The 25,493-nt window shown below is 46.6% G+C and overlaps 1 protein-coding gene across 1 annotated transcript in view; it reads left to right on the plus strand.

Annotated features, from left to right (window-relative positions):
- ZBTB40 (zinc finger and BTB domain containing 40) overlaps nt 1-25,493 on the plus strand; it is a 58,061-nt gene that overhangs the window by 720 nt on the left and 31,848 nt on the right. The window contains exons 2-3 of the mRNA XM_065421380.1: nt 10,733-11,539; nt 12,227-12,360. Of these exons, the coding sequence (XP_065277452.1) occupies nt 10,795-11,539; nt 12,227-12,360 (879 nt within the window). The 5' untranslated portion in view covers nt 10,733-10,794. The remainder of the gene's footprint in view (nt 1-10,732; nt 11,540-12,226; nt 12,361-25,493) is intronic.

The raw sequence follows: 25,493 nt of genomic DNA on the forward strand, positions 1-25,493 counted from the left end.
CCAAGGGCAGTGAACCAAAATTCACAGAAGCTGTGACCTGGCTGTGACTTTTGCTGCTGCGGCTCCCTGGTTCCCCCCCCCCCCCCCCCCCCCCGCCGTGGTGGCTTGGAGCTGTGGGGTTCCCCCTCTGCCCATGGCGGCTGGAGCTGCAGGGTGACCATATTTCCCAAAGAGAAGATGGGACACCCCAGCCGCAGTCGTCCTCCCCCTGCGCCAGGCTGTCAGGGGGGCTGGAACCCTGAGGAGGCCCCCTCGGGAATCTGTCACCTGTCACTGCTTGTCGCCTGGCGCTGGAACCCACTGGCTGTCAGCTGCAGAGTCCTGCAGCCTCTGGGGCTGAAGCAGAGAATGTCAGGGAGGTCTCTGGAAGTCAGGGATTCAGTGACTTCCATGACCTCCCTGACATAAACATAGCCTTAAGAATTGGGGACATTCCCAGATCTCTTATTCTGGGCCCTCAGCCCCGTCTGCTCTTCTAAGATGTTGAAAACTAGATTGTCCTCTTTATTTCTCATCTGACAAAAACATGAACTGGCTTTAAAATGGCTGCACTGGTTGCTGGGCTCATAAAAATATTTTAAAACTACTTAGTGGGGTAGGAATTAAAATCCCAGTTGCTGTCCGGGTGGAGTTCTTCCCAGGATCCCACAATAGTGCTCCAGATGGAGGCATTAATTAAGTCATTCTTAGAATGGTGTTAGGGTTCAGAATTATGCTATACACTTTAGTATGATCTTGTCCTCATTCTTAAACATATATCATATAAGGCACACTTAAGAAAGCTGAAAAGCCTGTCCTATGCAGTCAGGTGTGCCCAACTAATGAGTGTTACTCAGATTTTTCTTTCTTTCTTTCTTTCTTTCTTTGCAAAGTGGGGAGAAAGGTCACTTTATTTAGATTGTTAAATACAATGTTTATTTAAGCAAATAAATTAGAATGTAAACTTATGAAAAAAAAAATCTTCTTTAGTTATACTTTTCAATATAAAGTCTCTCAAATATAATTTAATTCCCAATAGAGGACCTACTTATAAAATACATCATCCTAATGCAAGTATTTTTAAAATGTTATAGATATTTTCTCCCTTCTTCTTTAAGCATTTCCTTCATAGATTCCCACCCTTGGGATGTACATATTCCTCACCGTATAAGCTTGTGATCTGGAAAGCAGTAGCGACTGCATTTATGCCTTCATATCTCTGGTGTTACAAAAATAAGAAATGAGGGTTTATAAAGAGCCATGGTCCTTAACCATCTCCCAGTTCTTTTGGCGTACCATAAAATCAGAACCCTTGCTAATCCCAAACAACTCTGCTTTATGAGCCATCTTTAATGCTGTTTTAGCTAGTCGGAGGAAGGAATGGACTTATGTTTAAGACAGTAGACTGGGATGCCACAGGCTTCATGTGTGACTTTTGGGGACGTCACATGGGGCAGATTTTGTGAAGAAAAAGTTCAGTATCCAAAAGCTCCCATTTGGACACTCAAGTAAATGGCCAGATTTTCAGAAAGAGCTCATTTCCCATTTGAGCATTGTTCTCAAAGGGAGCTGATGAATTTTAAAAAATTTGGCCCTTAATTGCTCTGTGCCTCAGTTCCCTATTTGTAAAATGGAAATTGTATTATTTCCAACTACAGAGGGGAATTGTGAGGATACATTCATTAATAACTGTGATGGTGGCCATATCAGTACCTAAAGAGAGAGATTTTAGGGTTTAAAACCTTAGGAGATGTCTCCATGGCCAATGCTGAGAAGAAAACCAGCTTTAAGTGCTGTGTATCCTGTGAGGCCAAGATGTTTCTCTTGGGGATTAGTACTCCAGGGGAAGTTCTGCAACAAAAAACAAAAATTCTGCTCACAATATTTCAAAATTCTACATATTTTATTTGTCAAAATAACACAATATAATCACACCATTTTCAATTATTTTTGATCATTTATACAAGTATGTCTGCTAGTCTTAAAGGTGCCACAGGACTCTCTGTTGCTTTTTACAGATCCAGACTAACACGGCTACCCCTCTGATACTTGTAACAATACAGACAACAACGAAGATTCAGGAAATGTTTTTTGACAAATAGATTCCTTACTAGACATATTAATATAGAACTCTCAATAATAATTCATTTAAACTACAATACAGAATCATATTTCCTGCACCCCTCAGAAGCAGTGCAAAGGCTTGAGGGAGTCAGGGGTAACGGAAGAGCTGAGGGAGAGGGAAGTTAATTGCTGGGAAGGAGCCTGGGTGTGAACTTGGAGGGTTGTTGGGTATGGGTGGGAAAAGTATGGAACAGCTTTTTGGGGGTGGGGAGGGATTGTTAGGGAACTTCCCCCAGGCAGACCCTGGCTTAGCCCTAGCTTCTCCCATTCAGTCAGGCACATCTGCCCCCTGGTCCCTATGTGTTTCTGTACCCCCAAGAGTCCTTGTACCCCTGTCCACATATGTCCTTCCACCCCCACTCAGACACCCATTCCCCCATCCCCATGTGGCCCTGCACCCCCTTCCCCTGTCCCTGTGTGGCTCTGTATCCTGTTCCCATGAGTCTCTGTGCCCCCGCCGAGCCACTCCCCTGTCCCTATGTAGCTCTGCCCTCCACCCAATCACCATGTGGCCCTGCACCTCCCTCCCCACTTTGGACCTGTACCTCCACTTCCATTCAGCCCCTGCCCCAATCTGTCCTCCCCCAATAGGCCTTATGAGCCCCAGCACCCCACGCTGTCTCTCTCCCCATAGCCCCTGTCTCCTGACAGGCACTGTGAAGAAGGCAGACTCTTTCTCTTCCCTAGCTGGCCTGGAGCTGCTGCTTTGTTCTAGCGCCACAGCGCCCTCTGGTGGGCAAAAGGTGGAACTGCAACAACATTTCGGGAGAAGCTTTTTTCTGTGCAAAAAAACATATATATATCCACGGCTCACTAATTATGCACATGCACAGTAGCACAAAATTCCTCCAGGAGTAGATAAGGGAGTCTTGCATACTGATCCATCTGGTCCCTCCCCACTTCTCTATTAGCTGGACATGCTGGTTGTTTTGAAGTTGCTTATGAGAGTAGAGCAGCTGGCATTGCTTTTATAGAGCAGTACTGAGGGATTTGTTTTGGAATGGGATAATTCTATAGACTTTACAAACAAATTTGAGGAAAATAGGCACCATTTTGGGCTGACCAGTCTTACATAGGGTCCTTCCAAAAGGTTTTCCTTTAAAAGACTTTCATTGAGGATCAGGACTCATTGTGGACTGCTTCATGCCTTGTCTGATATCAGTCTCACTGGAAGAGTATGTTCTCCTGTGCTTTATTGAAAGCAGACTGGCACAGGGGAGCTAGTCAAAACTGTGTAAACACCACAGTGAATTACAATGTGGAATCTGTGTGTCTGATGTAAACTCGCACAATGAACAGAAATTCAAATCTGCAACTGGCATCCTGTGTGTATTGCAGATGTCACTGAAAACCTGTATAATCTCAGTCTCTCTCTCAGCATTCTTGGGCACAATGAGGCATGTTAGGAACAGAGTTTTGAAGCAAACTTTGACTTTGTTTTTTAGGTTTCAACAGGACTTCCATGATTGTAATTTTGTACTTTGATTAGGGCTACACTGTTCCAAGTAGGATAGGTGGCAACCCTTGCTTCAAAGGATAATGGAAAACTCACTGCGAAGAGCTGGGACATACCAATTTGTTTTTCAATCTATTTTATTTCAATTCAAAGCATCAGTGCAGACAGATAGCCTAGGAAAACAAGCAATGCTTTGGCTGTATTCTGCCGCATTTAGAGATTGAGGAAGACTGAATATAGTCAAAGTATTGCTTGTTTTCCTCTGTCTGTCTGCACTGATGCTTTGAACTGAAATAAAATAGATTGAAAAACAAATTGGTATGCTCTGGCTCATCATACTGAGTTTTGCATTATCCTCTGGGAGCACTGCCTGCTCCAGCACTTTGGATCACCCAAGAGGAAGGTAATGACCCCTCAGTTTCTTTCAACTCTTCAAAAGACTGTCACTTTTGGTGGGAGAGGAAAGAAAATTGATTCATGTATGTGGTGTTCTGGCTTTCCAATAACCCTTTTTCTAAGGTCATCATCTTGATAACAAGAAGACAGGAAACTGGTAACACACACAAAAAAAGTATTTAAATTCTGAATTAAGACAGTCACTCTGTCCTTAACTCTCACATTTACAGAGCACTTGATATGGAGGCTTGCTCATTTTTCAGAGACTGCTGCAATGCCCAAGGGACAGCACAGTGAAAGAATGTGAAGGAACAAACGTCGGCTTTCTGTTCACTTGTGTTTATTGATTTAGATGAGAACCTTTAAAAACATGATTTGAGCAGGTGCAACATGGGCATTGACAGGGTAAGCTCACCTCTCACTTAGAGGGGTCATCTTAGGAGAGAGAAGGAAGTTTGCCCCAATGACCAATTCAGGGCTTAGCTACTCTAAGCAGAGTGCAAACAAGGGAGCCCAACTAGTGCCGACAGTGATAGGATATTTCATGATGCGGGCTTTAGACTGATCAGCTGTCAGACAGAAGTGACTTTTATTTATAGCTGACAGGCTGGATTATTCTCTTTGCTGATTATTCTCTTTATTCTCCTTCATTTTATATTCTTTGCATGCTTTGTAATTTCCTAGAATCTTAAATATAAAATATTTCCCCCTAACGTTCTTACAGTCAGAGTCTTAAACAGCATTCCCTTGTTTAGTTCCTTATTAGGCAATATTATCTTTTTTTGCACATTGTTTTCATCACCAATGTCTGCATTGTCCAGGTCTAGCAATAGCATTTGTTAGCAAAGTTCTGTCAGCAGGGGGAGTCCACGACTGTGGATCTGTAGGTTGTTTAAAAAGTAGTGCTGAGTTATTGTTTATTAATTTCTTGGTCATGCAATGGTGGTTGATTTTTGTTTTTTAAAGGGTAGACAAAGACACTTGAAATCCCGAGGAAGAGCTTTTCCATCATGTTATACATTTTAAAGTTAGTCACTTTGGTAATAATAATCTTTAAACACAATGTTTAAAGCAGGTTTTGGTATTTTTATCGGTATCAGCAGAGGTGTTGGTCAGAACCATATATATCTTAGTTATGCAGTGCCAAGGATATGAGAGCTTCATGAGTGCAATGGCATTGGCACTCTGACAATCCCTGATGATACCAGCTTTCTAATGGCATGAGAGCACCAGGTACTCCTGAGGGAATTCTGTGCCAAAAAATTAAAAATTCTTTGCACAATATTTTAAAATTGTGCAGATTGTATTTGTCAGTAAATAAACACAGAGGCTCCAGCATGGCAGTGGGGAGCACAGGCCACTTTCTGCATGAAGGTGGGAGATCACCCTGCAGTCCCCCCTCTCCACCCCAGTGGGACAGGGACTCGTGGCAGTGAGGCTGCACCTGACCCTGACACAGCGCAAGGGCCAGGCCTGTCCCAGAAACACCCTGGGGTCCTTCCCCTTCACGCCAGGTGCACCAGGTATGGGCAGGCAGGCTCAGCCCAGCAGGATCCAAATGTAGAGGGGCTTAGTGGGGGGGATCCAGATGTAGGGTGAGAGGGTTCTGTGTGGAGAAATCTGGGTGTAGGAGCTTGGTGATAGGACCTGGGCGGATCTGGATGCACAGGGGCTTGGTGAGGGGTTCCGGATGCAGGGGCAATGGGACTCTGCAGGGGGGTCCAGGTGAAGGTGGTTGGGGCTCTGGGTGTACGGGGTTCATTGGAGGGAGGGGGTCCAGGTACTGGGGGAATGGGGCTTGGTGTGGTGGGGAAGTTCTATGCCGTGTTATACAGGATGTCAGAGTAGATGATTGCATTTGTCCCTTCTGGCCTTGGAATCTATGAAAATGGTCCTCAGTTCCCCTCCAAGGCAGGAAGCTCCCTGTGTGCGAAGGCATGAAATGGCCTGCTTTTCCTCATATGGTTCTTCCTTTCTTGATCCATGAAGAAAGATTAATTGGGGGGCTAACTCAGCTCAGCAAGTGTCTTGGCCTTCTCTCCAGGAGACTCCCTCGCACAGCCCCTTCTTTTGTTTAAATTGCAATGGAGTAGCATTGAAAATGAACAGAGGCAGCTTTCTCATCAGAAGAGGAGCAGTGTTCAGATGGCTCCTGTGCCCCAGAGGAACCAACAACTGCACAGTTAAGCTGTGCTGTACAGAGGGTTTGAAATTCCTAAAGAAGTGAGCTCACAAATCCTTGAGCTTGGCTCAGAAGTGGCCTCAGCGATTCAGGCTGAAAAAGCAACAAAATTGTCTTTTCCTTTCAAGTAGGGATGGCAAGAGGCACATAGAGAACATGCTGTCAGCGCTTAGCAGATAAATAACAAGCAATAATGATGACCTGAAAGATAGACCCAGTACAGTCCAGGCAGTAAGCCAGCTTTCCAAAAAGTCATCCATAAAATGTCTGGAAGCTGAAGCCAGACAAATTCAAATCAGAATTAAGACAGATATTTTAACAGTGAGTGTAATTAACCATTGGAACAAACTACCAAAGGAAGAGGTAGATTCTCCATCTTTTGATGTCCTTAAATCAAGACTAGACACCTTTCTGGAAGATATGCTTTATCCAAACACAAGTTATTGGGCTAAATCCAGAGGTAGCTGAGTGAAATTTAATGGCCTGTGATGTACAGGACGTCAGATTAGATGATCTAATGGTCCCCTTTGTCCTTAAACGTTATGAATAAAAGAAATGTAGTCTGCCTAGGGAGCGTTATGCATCTTGGACAACAGTCCTGAGGATGGACATAGCAGTCACCTTTAGTGTAAAGAAAATGCCCACTCTCTTTGGGATCACAGTGGCTCTTTAGGACCTTGCAAGTGGATGATTGCAAAAGGGCTCTGACTTAGTGGCTCAGAAGCCCTGGCAGCCATGGGCTATGACCCTCTGCTTCAAGGTTGTCTGTCTTGGAGAAGGGGCAGGGGCCTCTGAGGCTGGTCTTGGATTTCTTGTATAATGTCTTGGCCCTGCAACCTTATCTTCACTACTCCTGACCAACAGTTTGGTGGGAAGGGGACTCTGGCTTTAGCCTTGGCACTGTGATGTTTAAGCAAACAGGTGGAGGAGACTGACTCTTTGGACAAAGCTTTGAGAATGGGACTGAGTAGAAAACTCTTTTTCCAGGTCATAGATGCTCCCTGTTCTCCTTTCACAGGGAGTATCCCGTCTTTTATTCCACGCCAATCATGATCAAATCCCATTTCAGATACTAGAAATCCTTCAGCTCTAGGCAAGCAGCAGGAGGACTAATGCTGCTAATACATTGAATCTGGCAAGGAAAATGGGTCTCCTTCTCTCACATACACCAGTGTAATTCCACTGGTGTGAGTTGTTACTCCTGATTTACAGTGTTGTGAGAGGATAATTGAGCACATATGTTTAGTAACCCTGAGCCCAGGTGGCTGATCTGGAGAAGAGTTACAGACAACCAGTGGTAATAGTGACACGCAGAAGCCACGTCTACCTTGGATCCAAGGAAACAGAAGGTTGAGCTGTTCAGTATTCAGATTTCTACATATTCATGGAAAGGAGCCTCTATTCTGTGCTCTAGGCGTTCCTTGACGCATTTTGAAAATGCATTTATTTCCCCCGCCCCCCTGCATCTTGTGTAGCTGAAAAGCTCGTCTCTCTCACCAACAGAAATTGGTCCAATAAAATATATTACCTCACCCTCCCTGTCTCTCTACTATCCTGGGAGCAACACGGCTACAACAGACCTGCAAATAACTCTGTCGGTGTGTCGCTCTGAACCCTAGAATGTCTGAGTCAGTGCGGAGCGATGGAAACCTCTACAAGCATGGTCGAGAGCTCTGTTTGTCACCAGAGCGAGTCATCACTAGGATTCGGAGTCTGTTCTCATATGTACTGGTACACTGAGGCACATGACATTATGAATTGCATCCGTTTGACAGAATGGAGCTTTCATCACCAGGCAACTGAAGACCTAGGCCTGGGGTCCACAATGGGAGATAGGTGCCTAGAAAATCACAGGAACAACACTGCAATCCACAAAGCCTGAGTTAGGTGCCTAGGCTCCCGCTACAAAGAATGGGGAGAGCTGGGCGCTTAAGAATGTGACCCACAAAAACCAGCACACTAGGCGGGGAGCCACCTAAGCTGGCCAGTGGGAGATGATGAGCAGAGGAGTGTGTCCTAAGCCCTTCCCCAAGTCTGGGCTACAGAGATGTGCCTATGTCTGCTAGCAAGATACAAGTGGGAGCTCCTCTGCTGGAGTCAGGTGGCTTAGGCACCTGTGATAAATGAGCGGGGGGTTAGCTCCCTTTTATGGACACCCAGCCAGCCAGCTAGCTATGGGATCCCTCTTAGTAGTAGTTCTCTACTTTCTTTACCTGTAAAGGGTTAAAAAGTCTCCCTGCATAGGTAAAAGGAAGGGAGTGGGCACCTGACTAAAAGAGCCAATGGGAAGGCTAGAACTTTTAAAAATTGGAAAAACTTCCTCTTTGTCTGTCTGTGTTGTTCTCGGGGAGAGAGGGAACAGGGCAGAACTATGCTATAAAAAGCTTGCGCCAGGTATGAAAAATTATCAGATCATACCTAGAAATAACTCATTTGAAACCCTAGATATGTAAGTAGATCAGGAAATGTCCAGGAAGCCGTGATTAGGTTTATTTCTTTTATTTCTTTATGGCTTTTGTATTCCTCTGTGCTAACCTCAAATGCTTTTGGTTTGGCTTGTAACCTTTAAGCTGGACCTCAAGAGAGTTATTTTAATGCTTAATCCTTAAAAGTGGTTCTTTTTAAAATCTAGCAATAGTCTGAGTGTTCAGATGTATTTTCTTCCTTTTTGTTTTAATAAAATTTACCTTTTTTAAGAACAGGATTGGATTTTTGTGTCCTAAGAGGTTTGTGCACATGTTTAATTAGCTGGTGGCAACAGCTGATTTCCTTTGTTTTTCTTTCTCAGCTCTTCCCCGGAGGGGGTGTGTGAAAGGGCTTGAGGGTACCCCACAGGGAGGAATTCCCAAGTGTGCCTTCCTGGGTTCTCAAAGGGGTTTTTGCACTTGGGTGGTGGCAGCATCTACCCGTCCAAGGTCAGAGAAAAGCTGTAATCTTGGGAGTTTAATACAAGCCTGGAGTGGCCAGTATTAATTTTTAGAATCCGTGCAGGCCTCCACCTTCTGCACTTGAAGTGCCAGAGTGGGGAATTAGCCTTGACAACATCTAATGGGATTCTTGTGAGAATGAGTTAGATGCCTGACTTACTCCACAGAAAATGGGGGGGAGTGGAGGTGCTGCCCACCATATAACTTTTAGCTTAGTGGTTAGAGCACTTACCTGAGATGTGGGAGATCCATGCTCCATTGCCCCTCTGCCAGAGGAGAAGAAACTATTTGAATAGGGGGCTGCTACCTCTCAGGAGTTTGTGTTAATCTCTGAGCTATAGGATATTTTGATATGGGGTTCCCTTGATCCCTCCTGTTGAAGCTGCTCCACTGTGTATCAATAATTAGAGTCATTGGGCCAGAGAGCAAGAGAGAGAATGACTTTATAGTCAAATGGTAGGGCACTCACCTTGGAGGTGGGAGACCCAGGGTCTAGTCCCCCTGCTTCAATGATGTTTTAATTATTTATTCAAAGTGGAATGCTTTTCTTCCCCGGTATGTGGATCGCTCTGAGGTTTAGGCAGGAGATAGCATCAGGATGAGGCAGTAGTGCACATGCTCACAGGCAGAAACATAGGCATCTAGGGAATCTTTACAGTGGAAATTTAGGTGCTGAGAGAGCTTAGGTGCGTACTTGTACAGCGGGAGTTTTGTGGACCACAGTGAAGCCTACAATTGCGAGTTGGGTGCTAAAGTACCGTTGTGAATCTGGCCCACAGTTTATATCTTTACAGTGTCAAAGAGGCTGCACACCAGGCCTCTCGCTTGCATATCTTATCAAAGGGGCAGTAGCTGACACTAGACTCCTCACACCTTAATAAGTCTGCAAAAAGAACAGGAGTACTTGTGGCACCTTAGAGACTAACACATTTATTTGAGCACAAGCTTTTGTAGCCCACGAAAGCTTATGCTCAAATAAATTTGTTAATCTCTAAGGTGCCACAAGTACTCCTGTTCTTTTTGCAGATACAGACTAACACGGCTGCTACTCTGAAACTTAATAAGTCTGTGACTTCTGAGCCCCTTTGCACTGTTGGTAAGTATTTCATAGGTGTGCTTTTCAGGAGTGAAATTCACCTGTGTGAAGCGGCCTAGCAAAAGTCCTAAATGCCTTCAGGCTTGCTTGTGCTCCCAAAACAAGATTTAATGGGACTCAGATGGTGCACAGACGTTATGTTTGCCGCATGCAGAGGGCCCACACCACCCTATGAGCTTGGCAAGAAAATCCCAGCAAGCTGTCGTGGGTAATGTTCAGATGGTGGGCATAACCAAGTAAAATCAAACCCAGTTTTCACTAGAACTCTCTTCTCTGCACTTGTGCTATTTCTCTGCCAGATTGAAACTCTGAGCAGTTATGAGTTGAGAGCCGATTAAAAAGAAAGTCACAAGACTGTTTTTATGATGGAAAAATGTGATTTTGTTTGTATTGTTTGTTCATTCTTAAATCTACCTTGATGATGGTGGCCATTCCTGTTATAATTACTGAATTGATCCTTAGAAAATTAATGACAATTTTAAACAAAAACTGGAAGTTTTTTTTCAGCTGTTTCTTTCCACCTTGCTCTTGGCTGAGAAAAGTGCTAACAAGGTATTTTGTTTTATCTGTAGCTGGTTCGCATTAAAGCAGCGCGGCATCTGAAGGAGGAAGAGGCCGGGAGACGCCTGGAGCAATGGAGCTTCCCAATTACAGCAGGCAGTTGCTACATCAGCTTTACACACTCTGCAAAGAGCAGCAGTTCTGTGACTGCACCATCTTCATTGGGACTGTGCACTTCAGAGCACACAAGCTTGTGCTGGCTGCTGCCAGCCTGCTCTTTAAGTCCTTGCTGGAGAGCACAGACACCATCTCCATTGATGCTGCTGTGGTGGCTCCTGATGAGTTTGCTCTTCTGCTAGAAATGGTGTATACCGGCAAGCTGCCACTTGGCAAGCATAACTTTACCAAAGTTATCTCTGTGGCGGACAGTCTGCAGATGTTTGATGTGGCTGTTAGTTGCAAAAACTTTCTCAGGGACCTCATCAACTGCTCTGCTGAGAATCAGGTAGTGAGGGACAGCTCCATTCAGACAGTCGATTCATCCAGCAATCATCTTGAGGCTAATGAGCCCCCCCAGACTGAAAACCCTCTTGCTGAAGACGCAATGGATGCTCAGCTTCCTGAAAAGGCTTCAGCTTCGGTTGGCCCTGAAGAACCTGAAATGGAGACAGTCACCTCCACTACGGCGCAAGACACTGCTGTGACTCCCAGCTTGGGCCATGAGGAGCTTCTGGAGGAGGAAACCCCAATGGATTCAAAATCCCTCCATGAGGATTCAAGTGCCCATGCTGACCACCATTCCCCTGCTAGACAGGACAGCTGTGAGGAAGGGGAGGCTGCCAAGCCCGTGAAGGAGACAGAAAAAATTGGTGATCCAGGTGAGCAGTTGAGACTCCAGTCACAACCCTGTCTTCCAGCAATTTGCAGCTGAGCTGCTTAATGGTTCCTGGTGTGAGTGTGTGGGGTGGGGGTGGGGGTTGGGGTGGTTAGTTTGGCATGTGTTCCCCCACTAATGCATAACTCTGAAGCAAGGGTCCCCTTCTAAGAATTCAGTGGATGCCCTCTTCCCCTTTGAACCCAAACAGATCCCTTCTTGCCGTGGGCGTTACAATGGGCTTGGGCTTCCTGATGTACTGTTGTTATTTCACCTGAGCTGCTGTGAGCAAAGCCTGTTCTGCCTACATGTGGACTTCTGCATCTGACATACAGTAGAATCCATTTTCGGTGCAGAGGACGGGAGGGTGGGTAAGACAATCTGCAGCGCAATAGGTGACCACAGAAGTCTGCTAATAGTACTTTAGCCTTTAAACTTCTGTTCACCATGGGAGGAAATAAAGGTTGCATTGTGTTTTAAGTACGTGCTTCTAACTAGTGTTAAACACTTTCCCCCCTGCAGTTCTAGATGGTCTGTAAAAGGAATCTGTGAGTCAGTTTTTCCCTATTATATCAGAGGTGATAGAAACCCTGTGTAAAGTGCTAGTTATAAACTGATGACTGTCCATCATCTTATACTTTCCATGAATCCTTTCAACAACTGAGTAACTTGTCTCACTTCTTACATGCAGAAGCAGAGAGCAAAACCTGTAAGCTGGATTTCCTGCTTCAGTATGAAGGTGTCTTCTCAGAGGCCCTTTCTGATACCAAGACCGTGCTGAAGAGACTGGATGAGTGCAGGGGAATTGAAGGGTCTCAGAGAGAGGTAGGTGTGTTTGCCGGACAAGCAAGAGGCTTTTCCCCTTCCCTCACCCTTTTAATGGTCTCTGTGTAGGAAATCCCTTCCTGAAGTTTGCCAGAAATTCTAACAAGTCAGATCTGTGTCTCTGTGTTCCTGAAAATTTTTGATCACTGGTAGGCATCAGCCATAAGCCTTTGATTTCAAGATTCTTTCTCAGTAAAGTATGCTTGTTCTTCAGAGGGACAACACAAAGCAAGAGATCTACAAAACCAAACAGCAGGGAGATTGGAGTGGGCTTTTTGGAAACAGTCTCCTGTGTCATGTTGCTTGAAGAGCAATGCCCTTGAGAGAACAATGCCTGTGAAAGAAGCATGTGTGAAAGCAAGCTGGCTGGGGCATGTAGTCCAGAGATTTAAATTTATACAGCTCCCTGGGGGCACTTTCGGTTGAACTCTAGGCCTCACTAATACTGGCTGCTTGCCTCCGATTTGTGTTGTTCTCTTTAGAAACAGTATCAGTTTATTATTGTAAAGGACTGATATATGAGATGGCAAAATTAAACTTTGTATGATGGGATATACAGACTCCTCACTTACCAAGAAGGAGTTAATGAGAGCCTGTGGGCCCAGCCATCGTCACCCCTTTATACCTGTGCAAGGTGTCAAGCCTGGAGGGAGGAGATAAAAGAGGAAAAGTCCAGCTCAGTGGTGGGTGATTGGGAGAGGGAGTAGACCACTGGACAGGACTGGCAAGTTCCTGCAAAAAAACTAGTTTAGGACAGGACATTGGTAAATACTACTTTAAACTGGGGGAAATAAAATTGTTGTTTGAGTATACTAATGGAAATTACTGAAATCTGTCTGAAGGAGGCTCATTCATCAGTTCAGTGTTCTAAATGCTGGGTTTTCATTCCTCACATCTGCTTAGGCTTGAAGCCTGTCTTATAGAGGAGGTATTTAAGGCCAAAGCGCAGCCTTTAAAGAGCACTTGGGCCACCGTTCTATGATGGACCATGAACAGACATCCTCGGCACCTAGACCTGTCACTTCTCTGTGGACTAAATCACTGGCTCCACCTTCAGCTTCTGCACTGTACTTGAAGAGAGGCCTAATTACTTAGTCTTCTAAATCTCGGGCCCTTACTAGTGCTGAATCAATGAAGAAGCCAAAAGCATTCATGTTGGTACCTCAGCCCAGGACTTCAGTTCTTACATGAACGTCTGGTACCTTGGTGCCAAAGCCTTCAAACTGGGCCTCCGCTTAGTGCAGAATTGCCCAAAAATATCAGGGGAAAGCATTACAAGCAAGGTACTTCTTGATCCCAAAGAAAGAAGTGGATCTGAGAAGTCAAAGCAGGTTCATTAATTCCTTCATCCTCACCTGTCCTGAGGAGACTGGAACATGGCTCTTGAGCTCAAGGATGCTTACATCCATGTAGCCATCACAAGAAGCTGATGTTCTGTAGGGAAGAGGCAGGGTCAGGGCAGAGTGCTGCCCTTTAGTCTATCCTCAGCACTGATGGTGTTCGCCTCAGTTCTCTGCTGTGTGGACATAGTGGAGAGCTGCAGCTGCAGAGAGCCAGTTGCAGCTCCCTGATCCTTGGCTCCCTGGCTCTGAAGGACATTAGAGCAGCAGGGGGCCTACTCGAACTTCACACTTGTGTAAGGTCTGTAATAGAGCTTATGCCAGTGGAGGATCAGGCATGGTGGATCTTAGCTCCACCACATTCCCCAGCACACCTAGCCCACCTCCAGCATGCCCTCTCCTCCAACTGTCCCAGGACATTACACCATACCTGTGGGCTGTGTCCTGCCTTCATTTTTCTCTGACTTTGTAACTCTGCTCCTTTTATTTTTCAAACATAGTGAAGTTGGCATTCCTTTGATCCTACTATGAGCTGGTGCGCGTGGACCCCTGAGCCCATGCAGAGCCCTTTTGACTTCACTGGGGCTCCCTGCAGGCTCAGAACTCTGCCCACACAGGATCAGTTTGAAATCCAAACTATTTTTTAGCTATCTGACTGCACAACGCCACCTGGACAATTTTTCAGCAGCTATATATAAATGCCAAATAAATGAGAAATGGATTTTCTTCAAACCTTCCAGAAAATCATTTCTGGGCTGTGAACAAGCATGAGAAATTTCGGTCCCAAAGATAATTGGGGAGGAGGAGGAACCTCAACCCATTGTAACTGAGGGCTTAGACTAAAACTCCCCACTCAGCCAGAACTATCATTTCCTGAGCTTCCTAATGGGATAAACAGGCTCTGTAGGCACCTACTCCAAAGCCACACTTTATTTCCAGGGAGGGAGTCCTGGTGTCATCTTCAGGGAAACATAGTGCTGTGTTTTGAAGTAATGCTTAAAGTGCAAGAGAAGTCCAGCTCAGGACATATAATTAAGGCTGTAATTGTGTCAGTGGCAGGATTGAAAGGGTTTTCTTTCCTTTGTGTTATTTTACCAGTCACTTGTTGGAATCTTTTGTATATGCCTTCTGGCAGCGGTGGAAAACCTGGGAAACTTGTGGATTTCTATGAATATTGTGTGCCTCAGTTTGCCCACTTGTATTGCTATCTATGGGCATGTCTACACTACACTAATTTAATTTAATTTAATTTACAGCAGCAGTACTGTGGTGTAAATGCTCCCTGCATTAACAGAAGGGGTTTTTCCATCAATATAGTTAATCCATCTCTGAGAGGGGATGGCTAGATTGATGGAAGAATTCTAGCCACGTCTACACTGGGATTAGGTCAACCTAACTATGGCACTGAGGGAACAAAGTTTGTCACAGTCCTGAACGATGAAGCTAAGCTGGTCTAATTTTTAAGTGTAGCCCAGGCTTTGGTTTCAAGGAGTACGCCTACACTGCAAAAACAAAAATACACCCCACCTTGCAGCAGCAAGTCTCAAAGCCTGAGTCTATAGAGCCCTAGTCTACACTCTGTAGCTCAGGCTGAAGCTTGGGCTCTGAAACCCTTGGGCTATTTTTAGTACTGTAGCATGAGCCCTGTGAGCCTGAGTCCTGGGCTCTGAGACTCATTTGCACTCATGTTTTATTGCCGTAGTCATACCCAAGGAATTAACATCTTTCCAGAGACACTCCTTGTGCTAAAGAGACAGGGAGGAGTGCCTGAGTCTCTACTTCTGAATCAGGCAGTCCTTAAGAACTACAGACAAGTGACTAGATGGGTCCTGGCAGAACAAAGGGGTACCTGCAAACTAGGTGAAACCAGCCCTCCGAATCTCTAGAGGAGAAGGAGTGGAAAACAGAGACAGCAGTGTTCCTGAAGTCCTTAAAACCACAGAGACTGAAAAGTTCAAGAGAAAGGAAGAAAGGGACATGTTTCCTGAGTAAAGAGGAAATCTTTTTGGTCTGGTCTACACTATAGAAATAAGCTGCCTTGCATCGACCTATGACACCTAACTGTGGAAGTGTCTACATTTAAATTTCACTCCCGCCAAAGTAACTGCCTGGCTACGCCGACTTAATAACTCCACCTCCATGAGCAGCGTAAAGTAAAGCTCGATGTAGTTAGGCCGCTGCAGTGTCAGTGTAGACACTGCGTGCTTATGTCGACTGTTACTGGCTTTCAGGAGCCGTCCCACAGTGCCCCACACTGACAGTACAATCAAGACAAGCGCTTCTGGTGAGGACACGCACCGCCGACACAAGGAGCAAAAAGCAATGTAATTACTGTGGCGGCTGTATGCTCATGTAGGTTAAGTCAACTTAATTTTGTAGTGGAGACGTGGCCTTTCATTGCCAGACGAGCCAAAGCTGAAGGACGCTGTAGTAATAATAATGGGATGAAATTTAATAATAAAAAGTGCATGATTATGCACTTTGGGAGTAATAAAAAGAATTACTGCTGTAAGCTGGTGGTTCATCAGTTGAAAATTACAGCGGAGGAGAGAGACCTGGATGTATTGGTTAACCACAGGATGACTGAGTAGAGCCCTGTGAAATTATTTTATTTTTTAGCAAATTTTGTGTTTTATCCATGCACGGGATGGGAGACCCTGGGAGGGATGTTTTGCAGAGTGAGCCCACGCCACACTCTCCCACCACCCTGGCTCCCTGCTTTAGGCATTGCGTCCTGATGCAGTGGGTCACAGCACTGTTTGGGGGAGGAAGTGGGCCAAACCTGAGCAACACTCCGTGTGCCAGGTTGCGATGCCTGGAGCAGGGTGCCAGACCCAGCTTTTCGGGACAGGAGCTGCTGCTGCTGTGGCAAGTTTTTCATTTTAGATGTTGGGTTTTTTTCGTTTTATTTTGTTGTTTCATATTTGTGAAAAACACAGGCCTAGAATTATGAGCCATGCGTGTGACATGGTTGTGAAAAAGACAAATGCAAGCCTAGGCTATATCAGGCAAGGTATTTCCAGTAGAGATAAGGGAAGTATTAAAGCCATTGTACAAGGCATTGGTAAGACCTCAGCTGGAATACTGTGTAGGATTTTGCTCACCTGTGTTCAAGAAAGAATGAATTCAAACTGGAACAGGACAGAGGAATGGAGAGCCTGTCTTGAGAGAAGTCTGAAGGAGCTTGGCTTGTTTAGACTACCAGCAGGGCTGTCTCGGGGCGGGGGGCGCGGGGACAAATCAGCCTCCCACTAGTCTCCTGTCCGTCCGGCGCACACTCACCCCGCCCCCATCTCCCTGACTGCCGCTCTCCTCCTCGCCATCTGCCCAACCGCCTGCCTCCTCACTTCCCCTCCCACCTGCCCCTCAGCTCCCCATTTGTCTCCTCACCCCGCTTGCCCGCCCGCCTCCCGCCTCACCTCCCCACCCGCCTCCTCACCTGAATAGCAGGACAAATGGTGTCCTGATCGTACATTGGTCGGGATGTGGGACAAAGGGCTAAATATTGGGACATTCCCGATTTTATCGAAGCGCGGGGCCCCCCAAAGTGCAGGGCCCAGGGCGGTTGCCCCGATTCACCCTACTCAAGGGACAGCTCTGCCTACCAGAAAGAAGGCTGAGAGGGGATCTGATTGTTGTTTATAAATACATTGGGGGGAAGACACCAGTGAGGTAAAGAGCTATTTAAGCTAAAGGAAATTGTTTGCACAAAAACAACTGGGGATAAACTGTCCATGAATAAATTTAGGCTGGACATCATAAGAAGGCGTGGGGCTCTGAAACAGCCTCCCAATAGAATCATAGCATTGTAGGACTGGAAGGGACCTTGAGAGGTCATCTAGTCCAATCCTCTGCACTCAGAGTCTCTTCAGACTAAATAAACCCATTTTTTCCAGTCTTCTCTCATAGGTCATGTTTTCTAGACCTTTAATCATTTTTGTTGCTCTTCTCTGGACTTTCTCCAGTCTGTCCACATCTTTCCTGAAATGTGGCACCCAGAACTGGACACGGTTCTCCAGCTGAGGCCTAATCAGCTCAGAGTAGAGTGAAAGAATTACTTCTTGTGTCTTGCTTACAACACTCCTGCTAATACAGCCAAGAATGACGTTTGCTTTTTTTTTTTTTTTTTTTTTTTTGCAACAGTGTTACACTGTTGACTCATATTTATCTTGCGATCCACTATCGCCCCAGATCCCTTTCTGCAGTACTCCTTCGTACACAGTCATTTCCCATTTGGTATATGTGCAACGGATTGTTCTTTCCGAAGTGGAGTACTTTGCATTTGTCCTTATTGAATTTCATCCTATTTATTTCAGACCATTTTTCCAGTTTGTCCAGATCATTTTGAATTTTAATCCTATCCTCCAAAGCCCTCGCAACCCCTCCTAGCTTGGACAAACTTTATAAATGTACTCTCTATGCCAAGTAGTGGTGGCAAAAAACCTAGTTAGTTTTAAGATAGCGTTTGATAAATTTATGAGTGGGATTGTTTGACGTGGTTGCCTTCTATGATGGGGGGGGCGAGGCTTGATGGCCCAGGGGATCCTTTCTGGCCCAGTGTCTTATGTCCTGAATCTCATGCTTCAGGCCTTCAGCCAGTTCCCCCTAAGGGTTAGGAAGGAAACTTTTCCCTCCCTGAGATAGTCTTATTTTATTTTTCTCTCCTTCCTCTGAAGCATCAGAGATGGCTATAGCTGGAGATAGGATGCTGCACGGTGCGGGCCAGTGCTCTGAATTGGTACAGAGTATTTTTTCTCAGATGCATGGTGGTGGGTCTTGCTCACATGTTCAGGGTAAAACTGATTTCCATTTTTGGGGCTGGGAAGGAATTTTCTCCCAGGTCAGATTAGCAGGGACCTTTGAGCGCAAGAAGTGGGGGTGTTTCTCCTTTCTCTGCAGCATGTAGTGCAGGTCATTTGCTAGGTTTACCTGGGTATATCTCACCAAATCAATTCCCTGCCAGTGCTGGGGCCTCAGTCATTGGTGCACTTTGGTCCCACCTGTTCTCTGCCTGTGGCGCACAATAGTTTAGTCTCCAGAGGGCTGTAATAATTTGGTCTAATCTGCATTGTTGGGCTTGGTGCAGGAGTGGCTAGGTGGGATTTGATGGCATGTGCCATGGAGGAGGTCAGACTACATGATCTTCTGGCCTTGAACTCTATGACTCTAAGTGGCTGCAGAGGTCTGAGGGGAGACTGATTCAGAGGAGAAACCATGAGCTGGAGGTCCAAGAGAGGAGACTTGGAATCCTGGAAGGACTCTGTCCCACATAACAAAGTCCACTCAAGAATGTTGAGGAAACGGAGGCAGGGAATGGCATACATATTTTGAATGGCTCTGTATATCTCTTGTACTGTCGAAAGTGAAGGGTGATTGTTTTAGATATCCTTCGCAAAGACTGTCTTTTTACTTCAATTATCATGTGTCTTTGACGGGGTAAACTCTAAACCAGAGCAGTTCTGGGAAGGGTGTGAGAGACTTGATGGGTTCAAAACTGGTCTTGGGTCCTACGGCAGCTTCCCTGAAGGGGTACCAGAGAGTCTGTGCCCAGGGAGTGAGTCCAGAGGCTAAAGCAAAAGAGTGCCTGGAGCCTACTCAGACCAAAGGGGAGCTTAAAAAAGCACATTGTCCCAGCATGTGGGTCCTAAAACAGCCGGGTGAGTGTCCAGCAAGGGAGCACGACCAGGGCGGTGATAGCAGGTAATAGCCATTTTGGAGCCACTGGAGTGGCTATAATTAAGCCATACCATGAGAAGAGCAGTAACCAGCTGTGCATGGAGCGCCTCTTTCTGCTTCACACTGCTTCATGCTAGCTACTGGTGTTATGTCCTCCTGTCTAGGGGAGCTTTCCCACTTTTCAGAGCCTTCTTTCCCTGCTAGTGCCTCTTTTGTGAGTAATTCTTCTCTGCGGGCAAGTGAAATATATGTATTGTTAACCACGTGTCTAGAGAGGGCAAGCAGACTCTGTACCATAGCTGGTAATCTTACGGAGATTTTGCAAGGATGCCCATTAAATCATAGGCAGCTCTGGCTTTTCGGCTCCTTAGGTTTCAGCAGTAGTTTGCCTTGGACATGGCCTACAATTTCTCTGTTCCTTTAGCATTTCCTATTCTTGAGCTATTTGGACCTTTTCCTCATCCATGAATGGGTACCTGGTTCTTTACAGTGGGCACACGGCACTTCTAGGAAAGTGGCTACACTATGCTCACATTTTCCCCCTATGGTGCCACTTCATTATTTCCTGGCACATCCAGTTAAGCTGTGTAAAGTCACAGGGTTTCTTCCTCTGTAATCTTTTGGCTCATGGCTCAGTGGATCCATTCTCTTAAGTCCATGAGAAATCTTAGGTCGGGTCTACATTCCCACTTATTTTGGTATATCTTACATTGCTCCGGGGTGTGAATAAGCCACCCCCAAGCGACATAAGTTACACTGACCTGAGCGTCGGCATAGAGCGTCTTCACTAGACATAGTGCATTGGTGCAACTGTGCTGATGTAGCACTTCTAGTGTAGACTAGCCCTTAGTTTCTCCATTGCTGACTCTACATTCTCTCTGCTTCTGGGAATGGAAAATATAGACATGCCCTTGATGAGTTCCTTTTCTATTTAGGGCAGGGGTGGGCAAAGTTTTTGGCCCCAGGGCCACATTTGGGTATAAAAATTGTATGGCGGGCGATGAATGCTCACGAAATTGGGGGTTGGGGTGTGGGAGGGGGCACGGACTCTGGGGTGGGGCCAGAAATGAGGAATTGAGGGTGTGTGAGGGGGCTCTGGGCTGGGACAAGGGGCTGGGGTGTGGGGGTGTGTGTGAGAGCTCCGGCTGGGGGTGTGGGCTCTGGGGGAGTGCTGGGGATGAGGGGTTTGGGGTGCAGGAGGGTGCTCCGGGCTGGGACTGAGGGGTTCAGAGGGCAGGAGGGGGCTCTGGGCTGAGGCAGGGGGTTGGGGGTGAGGGCTCTGGGGTGGGGCTGGGGTTTGGGGGGTTCAAGGTGCAGGAGGGTGCGCCGGGCTGAGACTGAGGGGTTCAGAGGGCGGGAGGGGGATTGGGGCTGGAGCACAGGGGGGTTGAGGGCTCTGGCAGGGGATGCAGGCTCTGGGGTGGGGCTGGGGATGAGGGGTTTGGGGTGCAGGAGGGTGATTTGGGCTGGGACCGAGGGGTTCAGAGGGGGATCAGGGCTGGGGCAGGAGTTGGGACGTAGGGGGAAGAGGGGGCTCGGGGTGCAGGCTCCGGGCAGTGCTTATCTCAAGCAGTTCCCGGAAGCAGCAGCATGTCCCTCCTCCGGTTCCTACGCCAATGGTTCCCGGCCAATGGGAGCTGCGGGGGGCGGTGCTGAGACAGGGGGAGCGTGCGGAGAGCCCTCTGGCTGCCCAAAAGTGTAGGAGCTGGAGGGGGGACATGCCGCTGCTTCTGGGAGCTGCGCAGCAAGCTCCCGCTCCCCAGCTGGAGTGCCGGAGCAGGGCAAGCCCCTGACCCCGCTCCCCGGCGGGAGCTCAAGGGCCGGATTAAAAGGCCTGACAGGTAGTTTGCCCACCCCTGATTGAGGGAGATCTGAGGTTTTTTGGTTAGAATCTCTCTGTGTATCTCTCGTATAAACTATTCCTATCTAATTTGGTTCTGGGCTGGCTGAAACCTGCTTGGAAATGAGAATAAGACTAAAATTGCAGTAATTTGGGGAAGCGCGGAAGAGCTTTGCTGGTGTCAAATCTTACCTTCCTGCGCTGTCTGCGAGAACCTCAGTTCAAATTATTGTACAGCTCATGTGTTCCCTTTACTGCTCGGTTCAGATGAAATGGGGGGAATGTTGATTTTTCCATGTAGAATAAATGTCATTGTTCTTGTGGATCATTTCCATTATGTATGAGCCTGTCCAAGTATTGCTACCCTTTTGCAAAAGCAGGAATTTTTGGACAAAGTTATGAGGGAGTAAACGCCTTTTTCCTCAGCATCCTGAATATTGGGCAATTGACTGAAACTTTGCTTTCTTTAGTAAAGACAGTTCTAGAGAAATGCTCTCTGTTGCTGGAAAAGGGATCCTGAAGTTCTGGTCTATGACAAGGCCTTTGTCCCTGGTTTTAGAGTTTGTCAGTTGATTGACATTTTGTGGGCTGAGGTTGAGATAGGGCTTCTCTAAGCGACCTCACTGTTTTTTAAGGACCCTCTTGTCAGTTATCCATGAGAATGCATGTTAGAAAAACAGAAAGACCTCTGGTCTCTGAATTGGCAGCGTTGGAACTGGAGTGCAGATTTTTTCTGTGACTTCTGTGTGCATCATGACATTTGATTAACTTTATAGTTTGGTAATAGCCTGCTTGTTTTTTCTATGGTTCAGATATGTAAAACTAGTCCCTGTGCTATCCATGCTGATAACAACTCTGTCTGCATTGAGAGGGGAAGGTTCTGATAACCCTTTTACTTTTGCTTCAATGGGTGCACTTCAAAAATTGCTCACTAAAAAAACAACTTCCTTTCACAGAGGATTGATCATTATGTCTCTGAAATTTTCCCAGCGGAAACCTTCCTTTTATAAATGGTAAGCCTTGTGTTGCAGGAGACTTTGCAGCAATGCTTAGCTAGAACTGTGTGTCCAGCCTGTCTCTGAGAGAATGTAAATAGATTGAATTATGGAAACAGCCACTACCTTGTTTAGGGATGACTTTGTTAACCAAATGTACTTTGGATTGTGGGTGTGGTAGAGTGGGATGGGGGAAGTCCTACACCTAGCATGACCCCTGTATCTTGTAGTTTTCCTGAGTTCCAAGGATCCATTCTGCTGTCCCTCATGTAATCACTTTCTCTATGAAAGTGCTGTGCAGGGGCAAATCACACAATAGTGGAGTCACATGAGTTGCTCTGTAGCTAAGGTGTGCTAGGTATCCTGTTCTAAACTCTGGCGTATGGTTTTTGGGGGGTTTTTGTTGTTTTTATCACCTCTCATCATAACTTTTGAGAAAATGCCATTTTGACTTTACATTTTTGGATAGTGCAGCTGATTTTAGAGAGTACTGCTTACTGCCCCTGCTAACTCTCATAAATGAGTCAGGATTTGTCTTTCAGGAGAAGTACACGTGACTTGACTAATAACAAGACTTGGTCTAAAACCGAGGAAGTTATTAATGTTGATGCATGTTGTTGCTGTAGTACTAGTTACTAGCTGACCAAATTTAGATTTAAATAGGAATTCCAACAGCACTTATAAGTTCCCTAGGAATAAGGTTACCATATTTTAATTTAAAAAAAGGAGGACACTCCACGGGGCCCCGGCCCCGCCCCAACTCCGCCCCTCCCCCGCCCCCAGCCCCACCCCAACTCTGCCCCCTCCCCTGAACGCTCCGCCCCTCTGCTCCTCCCCCTCCCCTGCTTCCCGCGAATCAAATGTTCGCGGGAAGCCTGAAACAGGGAGGCAGCAGGTAAGCTGGGGCTGGGGCGGGGCGCGGCGCGGCCCAGTCCGGCTCCCCCTGGCCGAGCAGCTCCCTCTGGTGGCCGGCCGGCCGAGGCCAAGAGGCTCTGGCCCCGGCGTCTCCCGCCCGGCTCAGCTCAGGCCCTGGGGCGCCGGCCCTGGTTCCGGCCGAGCGGCTCCGGCCCGCCCTGGCCCCGGCGGCCCCAGCGGCCCCGGCCGAGCACCGCCGGCCCCAGCGGCCCCGGCCGAGCACCGCCGGCCCCAGCGGCCCCGGCCCCCGGCCGAGCACCGCCGGCCCCAGCCCCCAGCCGAGCACCGCCGGCCCCTCCATCCCTATTTTCCCGGACATGCCCGTTTTTTTGGGATTTCCTCCCGGACGGGGATTTGAGGCCCAAAAAGCCGGACATGTTCGGGAAAATCCGGACATATGGTAACCCTACCTAGGAATTCCTTACAAGTTCTGCAGTTTCTCGTGCATGAGTTTCTGTTACAACTCACTGGGCCAACTGCTGTATGCAGTGTTGTTCGTCATATTGGTCCCAGGACCAGGAGAAGGGTTTTATGAGCATTCTAAACAATGCTGGAGAAGCACCAACTCTCTGATGCAGATGCGGTGTTTGGGAACTTAGCGTTTTATTCACAAAAATTGGTTTGATGTGTTCAAGGCTCTTTACAATGAAAAGGGTTTAAAATATTAATTTGTAATAAATGAAAGCTTAGATTCCATCTAAATGTCATATTTCTTAAGCTTTTCCAGGACCTGAAAGGATTTTTAAAGTTTCATAGCCAATAACTCTAAAATGCACTATTGAGTCTCCCCCCAAAATGCTGGAAGGTTCTAGTTCTCATGGAGGGCTGTGTCTGAGAGAGGCTGTTCTAGAAACACTGAGAACAGTGGGGTTCTTCGTCTTCAGAAAACTCATCCCAACAAGTCCCCTTTCCTTCTCCCCAGCAAATTGGAAAAACATTCACCAATATAGAGACAAGGTGGGTGAGATAATATCTTTTTTATTGGACCAATTTCTGTTGGTGAGAGAGAGAAGCTTTCGAACCACACCTTGACTGGTCCCTTAGCATATGTGCTAACCGCTTATGCTAAACAATCTGTTGCATCTTGCATTTTTCTGTGATTTTTGGAGTACCTTTCCCAGACCTGTGATTCAAAAGCTTGTCTCTCTCACCAACAGAAACTGATCCAATAAAAGATATTACCTCACCCACCGTGTCTGTCTAATATCCTGGGGCCGACCCAGCTGCAAGTGTACCACATTCACCAAAACAGTCCATTGAGAAAGACCTGCAGTCGGGAGCTTGAGTTAGCTATTCTGTTTACCTTTAATAAAAAATTACCAACAATGCTACTTACTTTCTCATATAAGCAGTGAAAGTCTGATCCTGGGACGTGCTGAGCACTCTCAGCTCCCATTCACATAAGTGGAAGTTGAATGTGTTCTGCATCTCACAGCATCAGGCCCTTAAAGAAAGGGGCCACGTGTGCAAAACCAGAGAATTTACTACGTCTGGTTATCAACTTTTTATTCCAAAATGCTCTTCACATTAAAGATGTTTAAGTCAATACTCCAAACATGTTTGCATCACCATTCTTCCCCCAGGTCCTTTGTGACGGAACCCTTGATGTCTGTGTTCCTCTGTTTGGCAGTAAAAATGCTATTAGCAGGGTAAGAGCTTGGGCTCATGCAGCTCTCCCTCTGTGGATACTCTTTGCAATAGTTCATTGCACTGGCACGCAGTCCTAATGTATGAGCATTTACACCTGCTACAAAAAGCAAGTGCACCATCCCCGATGGGGCCTAAAGCAGCTAGCTTCAGTCTTTTTACCATAGAAATGAAAGTGACGATGATAGCAGAAAATGGCCATTCTCCCTGGAGCTGGGCTATGCGCTCTGCTTCAAAGGTACTTTTGTAACATCCCTGGAGTCTTTAATAAAGGATGCCTGCTCTGAAGGGCCACCTTCTCTCCTTGAGAGCGAGACAGCTTGTGTCTTAAGGGGCGGTATTGACAACATTAATGGGCTCTAAGGAATGGCCATGAGAGATCCAGCTTATTTTTTCCCCCTGTTATATCCCCGATAAATAATTTCCCTAGCAGTGCAAGCACATCCACCCTATTGTGCTGGTGTGGGACATAGTGATAGACTTTAGAACCCCACATTCTGATCTTACCACTGCCAGCTGAAGCTGTGGGTGCTTGGCATTGCTGAAGATCAGGCACCAAAACTTTTATGGTGTGGTGTGCCTGGTTTTCTGATAGCCTTGCTTACAAAAACCTTCCCTCTCTCCATGCACACAAGTGACCTCCTTGTTTTGCAGTGAAATCTAGTATTCCCCACTCCGGCCTTGGGTTGCCAAAACCGCTCTGAATGCGTTTTATTAGGT

This window comes from Emys orbicularis, chromosome 22 (assembly GCF_028017835.1).
Source record: "Emys orbicularis isolate rEmyOrb1 chromosome 22, rEmyOrb1.hap1, whole genome shotgun sequence".
In the NCBI taxonomy this organism is placed as follows: domain Eukaryota; kingdom Metazoa; phylum Chordata; order Testudines; family Emydidae; genus Emys; species Emys orbicularis.